Source organism: Sebastes fasciatus, chromosome 11 (genome assembly GCF_043250625.1).
Source record: "Sebastes fasciatus isolate fSebFas1 chromosome 11, fSebFas1.pri, whole genome shotgun sequence".
Classification (NCBI taxonomy): Eukaryota; Metazoa; Chordata; class Actinopteri; order Perciformes; family Sebastidae; genus Sebastes; species Sebastes fasciatus.
In genome coordinates, this window is record NC_133805.1 from 13,761,604 (window position 1) to 13,783,361 (window position 21,758).

The 21,758-nt window shown below is 39.8% G+C and overlaps 1 protein-coding gene across 1 annotated transcript in view; it reads left to right on the plus strand.

The window, feature by feature from the left end:
- pik3r2 (phosphoinositide-3-kinase, regulatory subunit 2 (beta)) overlaps positions 1–12,075 on the plus strand; it is a 31,042-nt gene extending 18,967 nt beyond the window's left edge. The window contains exons 3-16 of the mRNA XM_074650844.1: positions 2,567–2,659; positions 4,570–4,644; positions 5,536–5,688; positions 6,971–7,181; positions 7,397–7,482; positions 8,402–8,504; positions 8,747–8,845; positions 8,975–9,155; positions 9,341–9,460; positions 10,072–10,214; positions 10,446–10,622; positions 10,819–10,890; positions 11,032–11,202; positions 11,478–12,075. Coding sequence (XP_074506945.1) covers positions 2,567–2,659; positions 4,570–4,644; positions 5,536–5,688; positions 6,971–7,181; positions 7,397–7,482; positions 8,402–8,504; positions 8,747–8,845; positions 8,975–9,155; positions 9,341–9,460; positions 10,072–10,214; positions 10,446–10,622; positions 10,819–10,890; positions 11,032–11,202; positions 11,478–11,685 — 1,892 coding nt within the window. The 3' untranslated portion in view covers positions 11,686–12,075. The remainder of the gene's footprint in view (positions 1–2,566; positions 2,660–4,569; positions 4,645–5,535; positions 5,689–6,970; positions 7,182–7,396; positions 7,483–8,401; positions 8,505–8,746; positions 8,846–8,974; positions 9,156–9,340; positions 9,461–10,071; positions 10,215–10,445; positions 10,623–10,818; positions 10,891–11,031; positions 11,203–11,477) is intronic.
- The last annotated feature ends 9,683 nt before the right edge of the window (positions 12,076–21,758 follow it).

Genomic DNA, 21,758 nt, shown 5'->3' on the forward strand with positions numbered 1-21,758 from the left:
TCGCTGTTGTGTTGCTCAACTGCTCGTTGACGTAGTTATGTTGTTAAATAGCACTGGGAATGGCATTTTTTCAGCAGTGACAAGTGTCGGGCGTCCGTTTGTAGCTTCATGTCACCCGCTTCCATTGAAAATGAATTGCCGTGTTGCTGTGTCGCTCATCAATACGCCGCGATCAGACTTAAATTAGCACTAGGGCTGGGACGATACACCTATCTCCCGATTCGATACTATCACGATACTTGGGTGCCGATTTGATATGTATTGCGATTTTTAAGTATTGCGATTCAGCATTATGATTTATTGCGATTTTTGTTAACTTTTTTTTTTTTAACACTAAACCATGGAAAAAAGTTATCTAAATTAAAACAGTAAACATGTTTGATTTTCAGCAGGTATGTAGTCAGAGATGTCCTGAAATCAAATATATCAGTTATTGTCAGGCATTATTTATGAATACATTTCCCTCACAAAATAGTGGTATTTTATTTTTAATTTATAAGGGACATGTAATGTTTTATACTTCTGGTGAATATAATCCAATCAATCTTATTTCCATATATGTATTTGGTATATACAGTTCCTTTCGTTAACACCTTATTTTGAAAACCAGACGTAGTCACACGTGTTTACTTCCGCTTACTTCGCCAAGTCCGTTGCTAGCTCTCCCGTCAGCTCCATCGGGGACGTTTGAATGCTTTTAACGTAAATGTCAGTATATAGGTGCGCTACTGATTTGACCACAGAGATGCGAGTGACAGCTGGCTTGACCACACGTTACCGCAATACGATAACATTTCCTGTCCATGACAGAGTTAGCATGCAGCTTTAGCCATGATGTCTAGCTCTGCTTTTCCTGGCAATGTGTGAAACCCAAAGTGTTTCCATACTTTACTGTATGGTTAGTGTTTACCACTTTGGAATTAAAAAGTGAGGGTGCAGGTCGTCACCACATGGACCCTCTGCCGTTTTCTACTTTATCGTTTCGGCTCGCTGCATCGGGCTGCTGTTTGTTTTGGTGACAGATACGGAACGGATATGATGTCACGTTATTCAAAATACAACATTAAAAGCGGTAACTTCCTTCTACCTCCGCATAAACTCAAATGAAGCAAATATATAAATTCTGGCATAAAAAAAAATCTATTTTAAAATCGTAAAAAAAACTAAAAACATGAAACATAGGTAAATTGATTTTTTCCCCCCACCCCTAGTAAAAACTGTACTGCACACCAAAGAGAGACACTCTGTGATAAGAGAAGAGGGAAGAAGGACCTTGCCAGCCAAAATGGCCAACAGGGATAAAGAAGAGGCAGAGGTCTGTGTGTGCTCGCTAGAGAGCGGGAGACACTGCCAGGCAAAGTTTCCATGTTTAACCGGCAGGCATGAAGACAAAGAGAGACACAGAGAAAAGAAAAAGAGAGATTGTATTAAAACTTAAGTAGAAGGGAGAAAATGAAAGAAGGAGCAAGAGAGAGAAAGTCCAGCAAGAACAAGAATGCAAGAGAGCAAAGGACAGAGAGAGGGAGCGAGAGGGAGAGAGACATCCAGAGAAACTGAGAACAAGAACCAGAGAGAGCGAGCGAGAGGGGAACGGAATGTGCTGACGCGGTGTTTCTTGTCTGAACTCCCCAAATTAATAATCAGCAGCGGTTTAGCCGAGCCGTGCCAGGAACAGGAGCCTACTGCCAAGCCCCGGCCAGGCCAGGCCCTCCCTGCTCCCAGCGTTACCCCCACCCCTCACCCATGCCTCCCCCCTTCAACCCCCAGCTCACAGCCCTGCTCTGGGGCCGAATAGGAGGCGCTGCCTGCCTGCCTGTCTGGGCCGGGCCGGGGCTGGCACACTGCCACAGGGCTTTTGCTTGTTCAGGAGTTTTGATTAAATCCTTTATTGTGCTCCACTCACGCAAAGAGCTAAGGCGAAACACCGAGCAGGACGGAGCGGAGGGGAGGAGAGAAAGCGAGAGGGGAGAGAAGAAAAGGGAAAAAAAGAGAGGGAGGGGAGGGGAGAGAAATGGGATCTCTTTTTTTTCCCTCTTGCTTTCTCCTTTTCTCTTTCTCTCGGACTGAAAAGATGTTTGATTTGGTCTATGGGGAGTTGTAAAGTAGATAAAGTTTTTGCTCGCCATCAGCAGTGTGTTTTTTTTCTCTCGTTTTTATTTTCGCTCCTCTGTATAAAGCCTCTTTTCATTCTTTTGTACATTTCCTAAATTGTTCTGGTTTTCTTATCATATATCTCATCAGCTAGACTTCCAGACTACAAACTACCACAGTAAGATGCATCACAAGTGTTCTCTGTTTAGGTAGTGTTGAGTTTTTTTTGTTTTTTTTCGACACTAACTGCTGCTGCGTTTTTTTGCAAAACAGGTGTGCTTCTTGCGAAATGGATACTAAAATCCACCTCATCATATTTTATTGTGTTTTTTATATACATGCTCACAACATTATACACGCTCTACATCTCCAACTGCTCCTAGTTAACTGTGCCCTTGTCAGTGCTGTAGCACCCCCGTGGTCTCTCAGAGGCTTTGTGCCAGAAGTGTAACAGTGATTTGTGTTGTTGTTTCAGCTGTTTCTGTGCTGGACCTGAGCGAGCAGTTCACACCGCCGGAGACGGCTCCCCCAGCCCTCGTCAGCCTGATCCAAGCCATAGAGAAGAGAGGTACATCCATGTCAATCGGCCAACGTATTCGTCTGTCTTCTGTCTCGCCTCCCCGTCTTTCCGTATATGTGCGACTGTCTCCCTCCCGCCATGTGCCTGTTGCTCTCATGCCAGCATTTGCTCCAGTGTAGACACATAGACATGTGGATCCAGTCAGGCAGTCACACAGATGTAGAAGTGCACACTCACAGTAGACCCTCGGTGGGTTAGTGACTTGATATAGATTTCCTGCATTGAAGACTAATGTGGTTTAAGTTAGAACGGTTCACATTGGCCTCACTGAGAGTCCTGCACAGTGGGTTTGATTCACACCACGTTATTAACAAATAGCGCTCAGTGGGACTCCATTCACAGTTCTGAGTCTTTTTTTTTTTTCTGTCTTCCTTTTTTATTTTCTTTCTGTCTCACACATATGTGGGGCTGCAACTAATAATTATTTCATAATTTATTTATCTGCAGACTATATTCTCGACTAATTGGTTAATCATTTAATGTACAAAATGTCAAAAAATTGTCAGAGCCTAATATAACGTCTTCAAATTGATGGTTTTGTCTGACCAATTATCCAAAATGAGGAGTAAAGAAACCAGAAAATATTCACATTTAAGAAGTTGAGTAATTTTTTAAGAAAAAAATCCGGTCTGATTCCAAACCGATTAATAGCTTTTTCTAAATAGTTGGCGATTCATTTAATAGTGTTTTTAGTCTGCATTCAGATTTTTCCAAGTATATTTAATTTGTAAACACGCTACATAGTCTGAACCTGATTAGAATTAGTTTGTAGTAGTTAATTGGGGCACAGCTTTAGTCTTTTCAGTGCAGTGATAAAGTGAATCCAGGTCAAAGCTGTTCGCTTATTGAAGGAAGAAATCAAGTCAAAGAGAAGCAGACAAGCTATATTTGAAACATTTCAGATGTGACTCTACTGGCTTTCCATCTCAGCGAGATTCTTCTAATGCGAGGCATCGGAAAAGATTTCAACATTGGTATCTACTAGAGGGGCGGCAGGAGGTCTGTCTCTGAATGTAAATAATATAATGTAGCACTGATATTGAATTACTTCCCAGTGTTGGATGCACACACACTGTGACTGCACGGTGTGGTTTTCACAACTACCTGAGAGACTGGCTAGTCTCAAGGAGTTGCCTCCTAGATGCAAGCTGTCTAGACCCCGTGTTCCTCAATGGGGTTTTTTCAAAGCCTGGGACCCAAAAGAGAAATGTAGTCATTCAGAGTTAAAATGTTTTCACAGCATGTGTGAAATATTCTGTTATCTGTTATGGAACAGTTTTTTAACAAGGTTTAGACTGGTACTGTATGTTAGTATGCTGAAAGGTTTCTTCTTGACCACAACATAAAAACCTTTTAAAATCTTTTTTTCCCCCTTGAGCTTCCCTTATCATTGAAAATGAGAAGATAGATTACCTATTTTGCTTAAAATAATTTCTTGATCCAAGGTTTCAGTTTAGAGTTTTTCTGTTCTGTGTTTGGGTCACTATATTAAACACACATTTTCCACCAAGAAAAGAACAAACATGCGTTGGCTCTGCTCTTGTAAATATTGCTTGTGCAAAAACATTTGAAGGACCAACTCTCCCCCAGTTGATTGATCACCGTCTCTCTGTTGTTGGATGTGAGACAGGAATGAAAACAACACACAGCTGAAATTTTGTGCTGAGTATTTCCAAAACAAACATCTGGCCAAGTGCTTTGTCACGTACAAGTTGTTGCTTATAAACTGACATTGTCCAGCCGGTAATAAAATGTCTGTACTCAGTGTCTCATACCATGGCGCACATATATTTTATGTTGCAATAGCTCATCTAGTCCAAGTCAGGCAGACATAGAGACGTCCCCTACGTTAGAGTTTGTCAGCTCAGTTATGCAACTGCTCTTTTTGTATTTCTCAGGTCTGGACTGCACGATATTGTACAGGTCAACTGAATCCTCAGGTGAAGACAGCCCAATTTACAGCCTGAGCTCTGGTGAGTCAGAGATTTATACTTTATAATCTTCATTTTGTCATTTTTATTTTATAGTTTGTGTAATAAACTGTATTTGTGTTCACATTGCATTAGAGCTTGACTCATATTAGCTTATTGCAGGTATATCGTATTGGTGTGTACTGTATTCCGGATAAAATTGCAGTTCAGAAATGCCAAACTAGCTTTGAGATGATTTAGAAACAATGTGACTGTTACATAGTTTGTCCGCAACAGAGCAATGATAAGTTGATTTCTCAACGTGGTTGCATTTTCAATCAAGATTGTTTGTTTATGTCAAATAAATTATCATCTGTTATCGTATTGTTTAAACTCTCCAATGGTGAAAAATGTTGATCAGTGTTTCCCAAAGCCCAAGATGACGTCCTCAATAGTCTTGTTTTGTCCACAATTTTCAGTTTACTGTCATAGAGGAGTAAAGAAACCAGAAAATATTCACATTTAAGAAGCTGAAATCAGAGAATTAGAATTTTCTTCTTAAAAAAGTTACTCAAACCGATTAATCAAATTTAATTTAATTGTTGATAATTAATCATTGCCGCTCTACTCTCAAAACCTCAAAAAATCCAGTTTAGGTTAAGCTATATATTGCGTACTAAAGTGAATTACAGAAAGTTTAATGTGTTCTGAACATGCATGCCGTTTCTCAGCAATGCCCTTCATATTTCATATGGTTACAATGCATATTTTACATCAGTGAAAGTAGCCCTCTACTGTTGGTCATGTACATCTCACCTGTCTCATATAAATTGGGAGAGAATTCAACCCACAACAGAATAGAGCGTTCAGATTTCTTTGTTTTTGATTGATTTGTTGATTTTTTCTTGTCACAAGTTGTCCCTAAATGTTTTTGTTTGTGTCTTTGGACTCCAGAGAGTGAGATGTGTCAGAAAGATGTGGGGTATCTGTCCGAGTGTGTCCTGAACTACCTGAGAGACCTACCGTCACCCGTCATCCCCGCCTGTGTCTACGCTCACCTTCAAACTGCTGTCACACTGCAGCAGCAGGTCCTACAGCAGTCAGCAGGTACAGCAGGTCTCATCTCATGCTTCAAGTTGACTCTTATATTGACTAAACACCCATTTTTCTAATTAGGAAAGGGTGTCACCTTCTATGTGTCTCTGTATTGTAATGGCTTGTTAATCGACCATCAGCAGAGGTTTTAGCTGATACAAATCACAGACTGTGTACATTACTGCCGACCCTTTTCCAGAACCCAGAAGACAAACAGTAAACAAAGATGGAGTTGGATATTGAACTGCTTTTAAAACTTATGCTCCCAACTACATTACCATGCGACCATAACATTACTTTTGCAAAAAGAAAAAAGGTCAAACCGACTATGTGTTGTCTGTGATGGATTATCCATCTCAAGCAAGATTCAAGTCTCTGCAATGTTCATACATTTCTACCATGAAGTGAAACCAGTGGCGCCTGGAAAATATGCATTTACCAATCTAAAAACCCATGGTATGCTCTGGAAAATGGTCTACAGTAATGCAAAGCACATACAATTTGCAGTTAATGGGCTTTAACATGCAAAGCCACCAGTATGGTCTTTTAAAATACCAACTAAAGTTACATTGTTCTAAAACCTCTGTGGGTTTTTACTGCTATAGATCTCATATCAGGAAAATAACACTCAATTCTAGAAAAACAAAAAAAATTAAGTCGCTCTGTTCTTGAAACAGGTGAAATAAACTCATCCTGCTGGTATATTTTTGCTTGTTTTAAGAAAATATGTTTGGACTCATAAGTAGAAAAATGAGTTGTGAGTGTCAAATTTTACGCAGCGTAGACGAAAGATTTTGTGCTATGTAACAGAATAACATGAGTCCAAAAAATTTGCTATGTGCTGCTTTGTGTGTTGTTTTAGTCATTAGAAAGGCACTTTTCATTGCTTCACCAACTGTAATTTAAGAAAAAAATAACTGCACAAGGCCCAAACTGCCTCATATGCAGCTGATCGAGATCAGTTGCATGTCAGCGTTGAGAGAATAGAGTCGAGTGTCGGGAGAGGATGAGCTCACTGAGGCATGCTAGAAATCCTTCAGCTGATTCTCCTCTGCACAAAGATTTAATTTCAGATATATACTAGACCTATTTACAGAAACATGCATTGACCCCTTTGACATTTTAGCTACTTATGAAAAGGAGGTGATAAAAATAGAGGTCAGAATGTCTCAAAATGCAGATAAACCGTATATACAACTACCTATTTTATCATCATATACTTTGTTAAATATCTTGACTCTCCTGTTACAGTAGTTTTATGCATAGATCTTACATATTTGAATACCCTCTCCAGATGGTGCAGTCGCTGGAAGCCATGACAGAGAGGTAAGCCTGGTCCTCGAGAGCTCCACCTCCGTCCCTCTCCATCACCGTCTCACCCTGCAGTACCTCCTCACACACCTGGCCAAGGTCACCCAGGTGCAGGCCAGCAATGGCCTGGACACACACACGCTGGGGAAGATCTTCGGACCGCTGCTGATACGGACAGGCCCCTCCACCCCTTGGTCAGTTTTGGTTGATTGATATTATACACAGAAACAGATGCAGTAGAGTGTGTGTGAAGTTAGAAGAATTGGGCACCTTGGATCTGTCAGTTCTGTGAAGCATTAGGCTACTGAAGTAAATAAGATCAAATCTAGAGTTTGAATTTATCAAATGTGTCAAACTGTGAGTCTCTGCTATGTATTTTTAAACCTGCTATTGATTGATTGATTTGCAGGTTGTCAGAAGATGAGGAGTTCCCTGCCCTTGTGGTGGAGAGGCTGCTGATAGAGAGAACCACAGATCAAGACCTCGCTCCTCCAGGTATGTTATATTTAGTAATGCTGCATAGAAGTATATTTATGTCCTAGTACAGCACAAAGACATTTTCATTTATAGGCAGTGAAATGTTGATTATGTTAGCTTTAATACAATACTTTCAAAAAGTTTCTTACAGACAATTTTATATGTGTAGGTACACCTTTTTGCAGTTTTTAGGAGGTTAATGTGTAATGCCTAGTTCACACTACACGACTTCAGCCCTGATTTTACACTTAGCGTTTTTGGAGCTCCCCAACACAAGTCCCAGATCAGAGGCAAATCAGCATGGCGCGCGCTCGCAAGTTGGCACTCGAGTGCGATGTGTGAACTGTTCAAAGACGCGAGCTTGCCGATGCATCGCAGACACATCCCAGATATCTAGCATGCTCAATATCTGGACCTGTCGGGGAGTGTGTTGGGGAGCTACAGCCAATGAGAGCGCAACACACAGGTTTGAGGGGAAACCTGGTGAAGTGGTCACCTGTAACCATAGGAACTTTACTGTATGTGTTGCACTTGCAACAGAAACCAAAGTTCTTGTTGTTGCACCTAGAGGAAATAGGCTATGAAATAGTAAATACGTGTGGAAATTGTGTGCACACATGCACCGACGACAACCTCAACAGGCACATGACTACAAGGAAAGTTCTGTAGATTGCTTGAACGAACAATCATGTCTCGCGCATGGATTTACGTCATTTATCGTTTCACTTCTTGCGTGTGTTTTTGTGTCAAAATGTGGTTTGTTTGACCAGACACACTGATCGGGATTCCTCCCGGTGAAAGATCTTATTGTGTGTGAAAACCACGACTTAAAAACTCTTAAAAAGCTTGGCTTTAAGTGACTGTTGGGATCTGTTCCATTTCTATAAAATTCTTTTAATGGTGATCTTTGTGTGTTTATGCGTGTGTCTGTTTCCAGTTCTTCCAGCAAAGCCAGTCAAGTCAAAAGTGGCACCATCAGCCATGACAGACACAAGCAGCCTGCTGAACGATGCTGAGTGGTACTGGGGAGAAATCTCCAGGTAAATTATGAAAATAGATCACTGTTGAATCTGATCAGAGTTAATACTAAGTTTTCATTTATTTAGAGTATTGGATAAAAACTGCCATAGATACTACTCCGCTAAACATGAAACAGCTTCCAGAAATCATTATCCTTATTTTACTCTTTTATGATTGTGGGAATTATGTTTATATTTTGCTGTTTAATTGCGGCTGATCATGGTTGGTGTTCATGAAGTACTTCATGTCATGGTATTTGCAGAGAGGAGGTGAACGAGAAGCTGCGAGACACTCCAGATGGCACCTTCCTGGTCCGAGATGCCTCTAGTAAACTGGAGGGCGAGTACACTCTCACCCTCAGGTAGAGCAACACTATTATCTCCCACATCAGTTAGAATCACAACTGAATCAATTGAATAGTTACTAGTTGTGCAGCCATTTGTCCTGTTATTTTCTTTTTTCCTCATGTGGCTCATGTCTCCCCCTGCAGGAAAGGAGGGAACAACAAGCTTATAAAGATTTACCACCGAGACGAGAGGTATGGCTTCTCTGAGCCTCTTACCTTCGTGTCTGTAGTGGAGCTCATCAATCACTACCGCCATGAGTCCCTGGCCCAATACAACACCAAACTGGACACCAAGCTTCTGTACCCCATCTCCAAATACCAACAGGTCGGTGACTTTGTTTCATCGAATTCAATTGCAAGCAAATTCCCTCTGCAAGCCTCCTTTCATTTAGGAATCTTTGATCTCATTTCTTTTTATGAATAACAATAAGCAGGGCCCTGCTTGAATTGTTTTTATCATTGTTTCATTCATCAAAGTGATGATTTTGCTCTCATCTGCATTTTGCTCAGTTGGTGAAGGAGAACAGTATAGAGGAGGTGGGAGAGCAGCTGAAGGTCTATCACGAGCAGTACCAGGAGAAGAGCCGCGAGTACGACTCTCTGTACGAGGAATACACACGCACCTCACAGGTATGAGTTCAACACACATAAATATATCTTGTTTGTATTCTTCATATACTGCACACACATATATTCATTCACATACCTTGAAAACACATAGATTATATAGTTTGCGTGGCAATATTGTATCGATACAAAACCAAACCAACCATGTAATACTAGCTTGTCGTGAATAATGCTTAAAAAATGCGCCAAAGTTACGCTAAATTTTGGAGAGGAAAAACTGGCATGGCCATTTTCAAAGGAGTCCCAAGATATGTGAATGAAAACTCTGAGATGAACAGAGTGAAAAAACAGATAAAACAGATGTTGACAAACTGCATGATTTACAGTTGGAAAAAAGGTAATAAATTGCAATATATCTTAACGCAATACTCAGCATATTGCAAAATGTGTAAAATAGCAACAAGATCGTATTGCGACTTAAGTATTGTGATAATATTGTATCAAGGGGCCTCTGGTGATTCCCGCCCCATACAGTAGAGTTTCTCAACCAGAATTCTTATAAAAACAGGTTGAAGACTGGATATGTGTGATATCAGCAGCTAAGGACTAAATGAAATGCAATTAATCATCAAATGGACAATCACAGTCTGTTCCTCTGTCCCTGTTTCCCACAGGAGCTGCAGATGAAGCGCACAGCCATCGAGGCCTTCAATGAGACCATCAAGATCTTTGAGGAGCAGTGTGAGACTCAGGAGCGCTACAGCAAGGAGTCTTTGGAGCGATTCCAACGCGAGGGCAACGAAAAAGAGATCCAAAAGTAAATTCATGTTTATGTGCATGGGATTCCTGATAATCCTGGTTTAATTCAACTGTAAAAGCAAGATAACATAAATTCAAAAAACTTCAGAGCAGGCAGATGCAACGGATGAATACAGTTTGTTTTCTACTGAACCTAAAATTGAACTAAACTGTTACATTTTAATAGTATTCCTCACATTTTTTTATTTAGCATTTGAGCAACACATTCATAGCCATTCTTTCAAATCAGGATACAGAGCAACTCGGAGCGTTTGAAGTCTCGTGTGAAGGAGATCCACGACAGCAAGCGTAAGCTGGAGCAGGACCTGAGAGAGCAGGTCTCCGATAACAGAGAGATCGACAAGAAGATGAACAGCCTCAAGCCGGATCTCATGCAGCTCCGCAAAATCAGAGACCAGTACTTAATGTAAGAATGAATTCAAGATTTACTCCACGTCTGAAGTACAAAAAAAAATCTCTCTTAGCTTTAATTTCACTTAATAATATGTACACCATACTGAATACTTTCACACACACCAACACATAAAACACTTATTCTCTTCATATCTTGTAAATGATTGTCAAACTGTCAGCATTAAAGCTGTGGTGTTCGGGCTTTGCAGATGGCTGACACAGAAGGGGACAAGGCAGAAGAAGATCAATGAATGGCTGGGCATAAAGAATGATGCTGATGAGTAAGTGTTTTGAGATGAAGTAACAGCTCAGCTACTTGTGCTGTGATGACTGAGCGCTGCAGTATCTCCACCTGTAATTTTTAGGGAGCTGCTGCAGCTCAATGATATGACGTGTCTGCTGCTTTATTTCTGTGTTTCCAGCTCCTACTCACTGGAGGAGGATGAGGGTTCACCCCACCATGATGAGTGCACCTGGTATGTGGGTGACATCAAACGCACCCAGGCTGAGGAGATGCTGAGAGGCAAAAGTGACGGGACCTTCCTCATCCGGGAGAGCCAATCACAGAAGGGCTCCTACGCCTGTTCTGTAGTGTAAGTTTGGTGTATTTCTTTATCTACTTAAATAACTGAAAAATGTTTGATAGCAGGATATTTCTTAACTATCTAAACACTATATTATATAATATTCATTATCACAATAACCAGTAATCTTCTAGCTATGATAGGCCCCCTGCACAGTTTCTCACGAGAGCGTATCTACGCTCCCCGGCTCAATATCCTCTTAATATGACACATTAAACCTGCAGTGGGCAGGAAGTTTTTTGCGTCATTTGGCAAGTAAATATGATCTCTGTCCTTCTTTCCAGTGTGGAGGGCGACACCAAGCACTGCGTCATCTACAAGACGGCCACAGGCTATGGATTCGCTGAGCCCTACAACCTGTACTCGTCCCTCAAAGACCTGGTGCTCCACTACAAAAACGTCTCCTTGGTCCAACACAACGACCAGCTGAATGTAAATCTAGCCTACCCAGTCCTGGCCCGCTCTCAGAACCAGAACCAGCACCCCAGATGAATTTTCCACCAGCAGCGTAGGACGCCAACCAGGGTGGGGAGACTAAAATTTCACTCATATGCATTGGGAATAAAATAATTCTCTGAACAGCGCTTGTTCTTGTTTAAGTGGCGAAGAGAAATAGACTCAACAGCCATGATTTAAAAAATCATACGTTTTTTGGCCGGAGGTTGGTGCTAATTTTCCCACACCAGCCCCAGTCCAGCAAAGAGCACTCCTTGCTAACAGCATGGCTTCAACATAAGCACACTACTACCAGTATAGAAGCACTGTACAGTTAGCCTGGCTGACGCAGTGAGTTTTAACTTGAGGAGAGTGTCGCATTAGCCAGCCTCGACTGTACAGTGTCAGTTATGGAAAAAACAAAGTGTGAGATATACACGAGAAAAATACCTTTGATACAGAGAAAAAAAACAAGACTATAAATGTGTTCAAAGAAGATAAAATAAGCACACAAAATGTTGTTTTCAAGATCGTGGAGAAGAGGAGAGAAACCAGACGGTTGGATGAATTTTTTTTTTGTTGCCTTGAACACGTGATAACTGTCCATAGACAAAGGCCCGATCTGTCATCCCCAGACTGCCTGCAAACTCTCCGTAGACAAAAGCCTGATCTGTCATCCACTGAAAGGACTGGCTTGGCTAAACCAGGCTGCTCGCTTCACACCTAAAGGCGGCTGAAAAAACCCGTGGACCAGGGGGGTGTAGTCACTGGAGCCGATGTGGGGGGGAAAGGGAGAGAGATTGCTGGGGTTGATGTTTGAAAAAAGATTGATTCAATTTAAAGCTTGCTTAAGTGCCATAGTAATAGCTTTGAATGACCACAAGCCTGTGTCACTAGAACAAGGGGGCACGTCGAGGTTGAAAGAAGGAAGGAGGGAATGAACGGCTGTCGACATAGACGAAGCTACAGCTTTAAAAAATACACACATATAGGTATATTTTTTATGAAATGATCTTTATTTCCAACTGCTTTGGCTTGTTGCTCTCTCTCAGTGGGCCTCCTTTTGAATTGACGAGGTACAACCTACAGTAAATACTGTACTACAGGATAGAAATGCATGGTACATATTTGGTATATTGTGAATATATTTTAATCACAATACACTAGATAGAGAGGTACATTGATTAATGCAGTTCCACATGATTCAGGTTTCCTTTTAAATGGAAATTGTGGAATGGCTCCAGCATCAAAACGTCTCTTTGTTTCAAACTTCTTCCTTCTTTTTTCATCCTCTTTGATACTGTAGCACCTGTAGCCATCGACTTAAGGCATAACTGTTAGTGCTCCTTTTACGTGTCTTTGTTTCTATACGCTTGAGACACTTGCAGAGCATCAATCTATGTGATTATTGTGTCTTCGGTACTGTATTTGCCTTCACTCTAGTTAGATTAGACTGTTTTAGCGGTACTATGTCCTTGCAGATGTTTATTGTCGTTTTTTTTATGCAGATTTACTCACGGTACTTCCTTCTCCCCCGCGTCGCGCTTGACTGTTCATTTCATCACAAGCTTGACTCACAGAGCTGTAGAACATTTGATGTACAAAAAAAAAGCAGTAATATAACTCATGTACAGTATATTTCAGACACACATGCAGTCAGTGTATGTGACTTTAACACAGTTTCATCGCTGTGTTTCTTTTTTTGTTTTCAGAATATTTGCTATGCTCTTAGATTTCTGTTTTAAGGACGCACAGTATCCAGCTATAATGTGAGCCAAATGAAGGATGTCTTTTCATGTAGCAAGAAAGAAAAAAAGAACCAGTCCTTTTGCCGTTCAGCATGGCCTCTGTGGTCTGAGAGATTATCTAGTACAGTATGCATGGAGTCCTTCATTTGGGTTGTTGTTGTTTCTCTTTTTCCACTTGGCACCAGTAGTTGATAGTTGTACTTTTCGTAGTGCAAATACAGTAGGATGTGTGGTAGTACTATGCACAACAGAGTCATATGTGGATAATAGGGTTTAGATTTACAGAGTTCCCTCCCTCTGTTTTGTGCTGTGGCGGCGAATTTCTCCCATTTTTCCCCTCATGTTCATTTGGCTTGAGGTAAAGATTGTACCATCGTTGTTCTACGTCACTTTCAAAGCACAGTTTGTTTGTGTAGAGGCAGCAGGGTTATTCCGGTATTGTTGTATGGTCGTTGAAAATGAAAAGAGGCGTCGCATGATGCCGCTTTTAGATTTGATTTACATAGTTGATTTCTTGAGAATGAATGAATATGAATAATCTCTCACATTTCTTACATGTAGAAGATTGCCAAAAAGAGAAAAAAAAAAAAAGTATTTTTGTAGAAAGATATAGAAGAGTCAAACGTTGTTGGCAATAGAACGATTTAGAGTAAAAAAAAAAAGTGCGTTTTTTAAAGGTTGCACATTTGGCATTTTGGGATTTTTGTTGAGGAGGGATAGAAACTGAAGTGAGATATTCACCTACTCTTCTGGTCATGAAAGTCAATTATGTACGTTTCATCTGAAGACTTCCAACAAACACAATGCTCTTTCGGCGTGGTATCGTTTCTGTTTTTTGAAATGTTGAATTTCAGGTAGCAACATTTTTTCCAAACAGACCAATCACACTTTCAAATGAAGCCTAACTCGACCTGAAAAGTTTGACGTCATTTTGATTTCAGGACGAATCAGTTGTACTGTACTTTGCACAGTTCTTGGCAAGTAGAAAATCCCAAGAATTAAACTAGAGGTGAGGTCTGATTTAGAGGGCTATAAACACATGTGAGTGAGAAAGATTAGAAGTGCCTTTTAGTCATTGTGATGAGCTCGTCTTCTCCTCGTTGTCATTGGAGCGTCGCTCCACAAGATGGTGCCGCCACCACCACCACCACCATATGCTGTGCCCCGTGGTTCACACATTTGCCATTTATCAAAGACTATCTGGCTAGTAGTGTGAGATTGTGTGTGTGTGTATCTGTGTGTGTGTGTGTGTTAGAGCGAATCTGAGCATGTTATAGATTTTAGTTGTGCCTCTTTGTTGTTACATCTCTAGTTGTTACATATTCCTTCTCTCTATGGTGGGGGCTGTACAGTAGCTTGGTGCTCTCTCTCACTGTGCACCAAAGCTAGATTTCTTTGGTGTGTTTTTTTTTTTTTTTTTGTCTCTGGTATATTTTTTGAGAAATCTCAGATAAAGATAGAAATGTGAACCGTACACATCCGTGGCCCAGCCCAGTTGTTTGAAGCTCATTTGATAAGCTCTCAAGTTATAATGCATGCAGCATTTCTCAGTGTTTTATATTAAGAGTCAGTTCCTCTGCGAACAGGCAATCTGGTTGAGTCATCCACCACTGTTGACGCATCTATTATCCAGTTTGTTGGACCAACACTTTTGTGACTGCACTTTTTTTTTCTGTTCCACACACTCAAGACTAGTGTGTCTAACGCCCAACAACCATAAACTCACAGACAGTGGTGAAGCTCAGTTGTCAATAGTGTTTTTAGTTGATAGTTTAAAGGTCTTTCCATACAGTATATACTGGATTGATCAACAGTTTTCTTTATGATATACAGTGTACAGTATATGCTTTTGTTGTTTTTGCAGTCAACAGCTGTCATGTAATTCTGATGCTTTTTGACTGATTGCAATGTTTTCATTAGAGAGTTAGTTTTACTATATGGACTGTATAAACTCTGTAATACTTTTACAAAACCAACTTTAAGGAGAGCTGCTGGCTCGTTATGCAATTTGTGTCCACACAGCAAAAATTGTCCAACTTAACAAGACGAATAACATTCTTTCTTTTCCTAAAAGGTCAGTTCACCCAAATTACAGAAAGTTTTTCACTTACTAACAGTGATATCTAAACATGCAGATAGATTTTGAGATATCAATCTTTATAATTTTCCTCGGAACTACTTTCTACTAGGGCTGGGCGATATGGAGAAAAATCAATATAACTATCACAATATCTTTAACCAAATACCTCAAAATAGATATTGCAACAATATTGTAGGGTTGACTATTGGTGCTTTTGAAAAATATTTCTTAGATTTTTGATAAATAATAATCAGTAATGCGCAGGGCAGGAATTTCACGGAGGCCATGAGGGCCCCTTCGGTTTGGCATTCTGCCCCTCAAAATGATATATATATGCCCTGCGGCCACAGTGGCCTTTCAAGTGGGAGAAGAAATGCGAGCGTTCTCCTACTGCTAAAAGGTGCTGTATCTGAATATACTGTAGATACGATATAATCATGAGGATGAATGTATTTTTTACAACTAAAACGCAACAATAAACCTTTGATCCATGTCGTTCATAACTGGACTTTTAACGGTCTTGACTTTGTCTGTTGGCTACAGCACAACAAAGTAGGATATAATAACAATAAACATAATTAAAACAGACAAAAAAGAAACAATTTAACTACGTATACTCCTAGCCTACATAAGCACAAATATATAAAGGAAAAAAGGAACAAAATTTGCAAGGCAACAAAATCAGCCAGGCCAATAATAAAAATAATCATTACCCCTTAAGTTAAATTTATTATTCCCATGGACTTAAAATCATTGTTTTATTTGCTGCCCTGGCATTTTTGCCCTCAAAAAATTGTCAACACCAAAAGGCCAAGTGGCTTTGCCCATAAAATAATGAAATTCCAGGCCTGGTAATGCGCATTTAATAACCCTGTGAGTGAAGGCAAATAATAGAACAGCTTAGAAGTTTAGAAAATGACATCTCTTTACTGTAATGTAGCCTTTAAAACCAGGAAAAGACAACACTACTGCCATATTACGATATACAAAATCTAAAACGATATCTGCTCTCATATCACGATATTGATATGATGTTGATATATTGCCCAGCCCTACTTTCTGCTGAAGAAATAGTCCCTATGAAGACTGTTCACAGTGACGTCTGTGGATTATCCAAAGTAACCAAAACATTGTTTCTTGAAAGACTTATCGCTGTTGAGTATGAAAAGTGAAAGTGAATGCATGTCTAGATACTGCTATGTAAGTGAAAACTCTGTCGGGATGATGGTGAACCAACCATGTATAAACACGTCTGGGAAAATCGTGCCAATGTGTCGCAGTTTATCCCAAAACAAGGTTTCAAAGAAGATCATGAACCAGCTGGTTCTGCTTCTGTTAAGCAATTTGCCTAAAGAAAAATAGAAATGTAGAGCTGAACGGTTTCCTGCGTCACTTGTTAAGATGAACATTTTTACAGTGCAGGTAAACACTTCTCATCTGCCATATATGCCATGTTAATCACAGATGTTTAATAGCTAGAAGCAATGCAACTTTCGTAGCAATGAAAACCTGGTCAGGCAGTGAGATGGGCGGGAGGTGAAGACTTTATTGACTTGGAGTTGAGACTTTAAGCCTACTGTTGGTAGACTCTGAAACTCAAAGCTTTCATCCTGCTCGTCTAGTAGATATGCATTTGTGTCGGAGCTTCTTGAAAAACATTTTTCTACACGGCAAAATGATCATTCAAGGAATTAAATATTTTTTCATCGGCTTTGGTACACTGTAAATGATATTTCTTGAAATGGCCTCACACACAAAGCACATCTTTCACTGACTTACAAAGAAACACAATATATTTGGTGTCTATTAAGGTTTGAAGAATGAGAGACATACTAGAGAATAAATATTTTGAAATATATATACTTAGATATCTATATTTTTGGATGATGTAATTCTGATTTGGATTGTGCTTGAAACCAATCAGAAAAGAGGCTTTGATGTGAACGTGATCTTCAGACTTGCTCCGCGGCTGCTTTGTACTCGAGCAGTTATCGCAAGCATTTTTACTAATCGGCTGCAGTGAGCTTCATCATGATCGGCAACACACTTCACAGTTGATCGACATACGTGTAATCTATTAAAGCATGATTATCAGGTGCGTTCAGAGGAAGAAGCAAAGCTCATGTACATGTGTTAATATTTACAGAGCTCAGTTTATATGTTAAACGCAGTCTTGGCTGCTTTGCATTTTATTAAATATTAGAGAAGAGTTTTTTGTTTTTGTTTTCTTGAACGTGAGAATCTGTTTTGTCATTTGGAAGATTCTGTTTTTTGTGAATAGACGGAGTGTTAAAGTTGCACCACAGAAGATACACTTACAGCAGGATGCTGCCACAGAGATCTACCACGGATCTTTACTGCCGTATTGTCCTTTTGGTGGATCTCTGTGGACGCTGACGGTAAAAGTAAAAGCTGACAGAGTAAAAAGGTACATGATTGAACGGTTCGTGATCACTCCTTTAACGCAGATCTTTGTACATGGAACAATGATGGCATTAGAAAGTGTTCTTTTATGGTGCCTGAGTATATTTTTTTTTTTATTTGGCTTTTTAAAAAAGCTAATAGATTTTGTCTGTCCAAGTGTTTTTTTTTTTTTGTTTGTTCGTTTGTTTGTTTGTTTGTTTGTTTATATCTGTTAATGATAACCTTACAGAGCCTATAAAGAAAAAAATAAGCTAGCTTGAATTTTTTTCCTCCGTACAGAAAAAAAAAAAGAAAATACAAAATGTTTACAATATGTAATTAACCAAATAGTAAATATGCGTTTGAGAATCAATCTGTCTGTCCCTCAAAGTGGCTGTGATAGATTGATTTATAGTTCTTTATTTCCTCTGTCGTTTTAAACTTGAAAATGTTATGACTGCTTGTTCTGTTTTTCTGTTTTGGTTCGTTACTCTTTTTTTTTTTTTTTGACTTATGAGAACAGTGCTCCCTCAATTTCAAAATAATAACTCAACAAGATTCATGTTTTCATTAGTTATTCATCAGTCTTTGTCATTCTTTACCTGCTGACTACTTCACCTTACACTGAGCCTTGTATACGCAGGACTGAATCCTAACTTGAGACGCTGTTTATAATATGTACGGTAGACTACAGCATGACTCTGCCAGGTGTTTCTCTGGTAAGGACTCAGTTCAAAGATTTCCTATGGGGGTGACACCCACATGTTGTGAATAACAGTAAAAACACACCACTTGGTGAACATGCTTGAGTACAGTTTTAGTTCATAAACAGTTGGAAATTCAGGAATAACTATCAAGAGGCATCCTATTCTTGATTTTGCACTACAAAACAAATGATACTCAAATGAAAAATGGTTGGTTAACTCATTTTTAAGACCAAAATTTACCCACTATAGTCTCAGCTTGTGTGATTTTTTTTTTTTTTTTTTTTTTTTTTTTCATTTAAAATATGATGACGTTAACAGCTGCACTTTCATTTCCCTTTTTCTGTCTGTATCCAATCTTGTCACATCATCACTTTGACATGAAAAGTTGCCATTTTGTTTGATTATTCTGATGTGAATGTTACTTTTCACTGGTGTACAGTAGTTCATATTCAAGACCCAACTCTGAACGTTGGAGACTAGATTGATTCATCTGGCGACGGCCTGGGCAACATTACAACAATTTAAATCCACATTTTTACACCCAATACCAAGGCAACGCCTCGTCTGCTTTGCTCTTACCATGTTGCCCAACAAGTTGCCTCATGCATCACTGCCTCAGCAACAGCTCTTAATGCGTAGTTAACAATGATGTGGTCTTCTCTTTCTTTAAAAAAAAAACAATGAATGGGGCAGTCAGATAAAGCTACTCTACACCAAAGTGCAATTGAACTCAGAGGGAGCACTGTTGTCTCAGCCAGTAGAGGCCTATTGGTTGAGGTGTGCCCGACCCCCTATGCACGAAAAGATGGTTGTTATTCTTCTACTCTTCTTCTCTTGTGTTATCCTCCCTCCGTTGGTCTGTCTTAATTCAGATGCGACATCTCTTTCTTTCTTCTCTTGTGTACAGCTTGCTTCAGAGTTGTTGTTTGTCCTCAGACAGGTACTCTTTCATCTGTACGGTTCTTTCTTTAGGCTGATGCAATGATTTTAAAAGACAATAAAAGATATATAAAATGACCTTTGCTGCTGTATGGTTGTGTTCTCCTTTTCTTTTCTTTGCTTCATAGTGATGAGCCAATCATCAACTCGTCACACTTTCACATCCTCGTATCCTACAGTAGTTATACTCTGGCTCTGACTTTACTGGGTTTAAACACAATGTCGACCCTCATTTGTAGCACTCACTGAAATGTGTTTTAATATTTTGGGGACAAAAATATATTGTACAAAACTTCAAATGGATCAATATATGAATGTCAGTGATTAACAGACTATTTGTTTTACTATGAAACAAAAACGGAGGTATTCGTTCTATTGCCCTTGTTCACTTTGGGTTGGTTCACCCAAATTAAAGGCACCATGTGGAGTTTTTTGACCACAAGCAGCACCATGGAGCAATGCTTTTGGAAGTGGGTCTCCATTTAGTTTGTATCATGCACCCACTGTAGGCCTTTTTCATTTCCCAGTTTGTACATCCTCGATTCCGAGAAATGGACGCAAGGAGAGGGGAGTCGAGGTAGCAAGCATTTAACAAAATTAGACATCCTTGCCTCGGAGCCGTCATTTTAAAGCGACATCACATTAAATATGATCTAATAATTTGACATTAACGGCTGTTTGCACTTGTAAACATCATGTCACCATTATATAGCACTTGAATTGGATGTGGCCTACATTCAATGATCATAACATAAGTAATATCAAGGTTAAATGTCATTAAGGAACGCGGTTAGAACAGCGCCTTCCGAGGTACTACACAAACGGGGAAGGGCAGAAAGTTTGATCATCTTAAATAATTACAACTTGTGAATACAAAAGGAAGAGTTACTGTGTAATTGTAGAATCCTGCCCATCCTGCTCGTCCTGCCCTGGTTTGAGCTTATTTCAGCTGTGTGTCACACCCGTGGGTGCCAAAAACACTTCCGCAAAGGATACACCGGTGTAAGCGTCTCGAGATAACTTCTGTTATGATTTGACGCTAAATAAAATGAAAATTGAAATTGAATCCTTGTTTTTAGCTACTGCGGCAAGCCTCCTCCCTCCTGGAGATGCATTTTTAGGAATGGGGACATCCTTCAAGATGGAGCACTGAAATCGATTTCCGAGTCACAAGACGGAGGAGACGAGGAGGCACAAAATCGGGAAATGAGAAACGACCCAATGACATACATGCACGCTCTGCTAACAAAACTGTCCAAAACACACATAGCAATGCATCAACAAAGGCAGTGAAGAAGAAGAAGACGACTGCCAGCATGCCAACACAGACGTAAACAACGCAGGATTTTACATTTTTTTTAAAATCTTTGCAAATGTTTTACAAGGAAGGGACTGTATTCAACACATTTACAAGGCTTAAAGGCTACATAAAATTCATGCATTTTCTGGTGAATAACACTACAAGAAACCTTCACTTGGCATCCCAACAAAAAATCACTTCCTCATTGAACTTTAACTGAACAGTTTCATAGAAACTTCTTCATTGGAAAGTGGCGGTTCTAATGAACAATGTTCAACAAAAACACTAGATGCCATGCCAGATACCACAAGAGGGATGTGAGAAAATATTGTTTGTTACTTTCTCATACAGTCTAACTCACATTTCCACACACTGTAGATAAAGAGGGAAAGGGCAAACAAATAAAGCAATAGCACAGATGAGTTACTGTACTGGTTTAGTTTGATCTGTAACAAAGAGACAGGTATCCAGGTGCATCGGATAGCTGTCTTCAGTTTGTCTATTGTGTCTGTCCCTCTCAAATAAACCATAAATAATTAACTCCAAGCCAAAACACAGCGGAGTAGACAGGAAGCAGAGTGAGTCATGCAGAGTCTCTTGTCCTGGATTTAGAGGAAAGCTGGGAGAGATCATGTGAGAGTCACCAGGTAAAACCTTGCATAATGTTCAAGGGTTTGTGATGTTTTGCTGCAGTGTGTGTTTTTCATGACTCTTCTTGAGCAAGACCTATGGACTGAGGAACTGAGTGGAGAGATGTCAGCGTGTTATAATTAGCCAGATGACGTGTACAAGTCATGCTAAGAAGACTATCCCATAAAACAAGAAAAACAAGGTGAACTGATCACAGGACTGCAAGTCCTAAAAATCCTCCTTTTCTGTATCTGTGCAAGAACAGTTCCTTGATACAGAACATGATAGCCGTGGTTTAGGTGTAACTCAACAGACTATGTAAC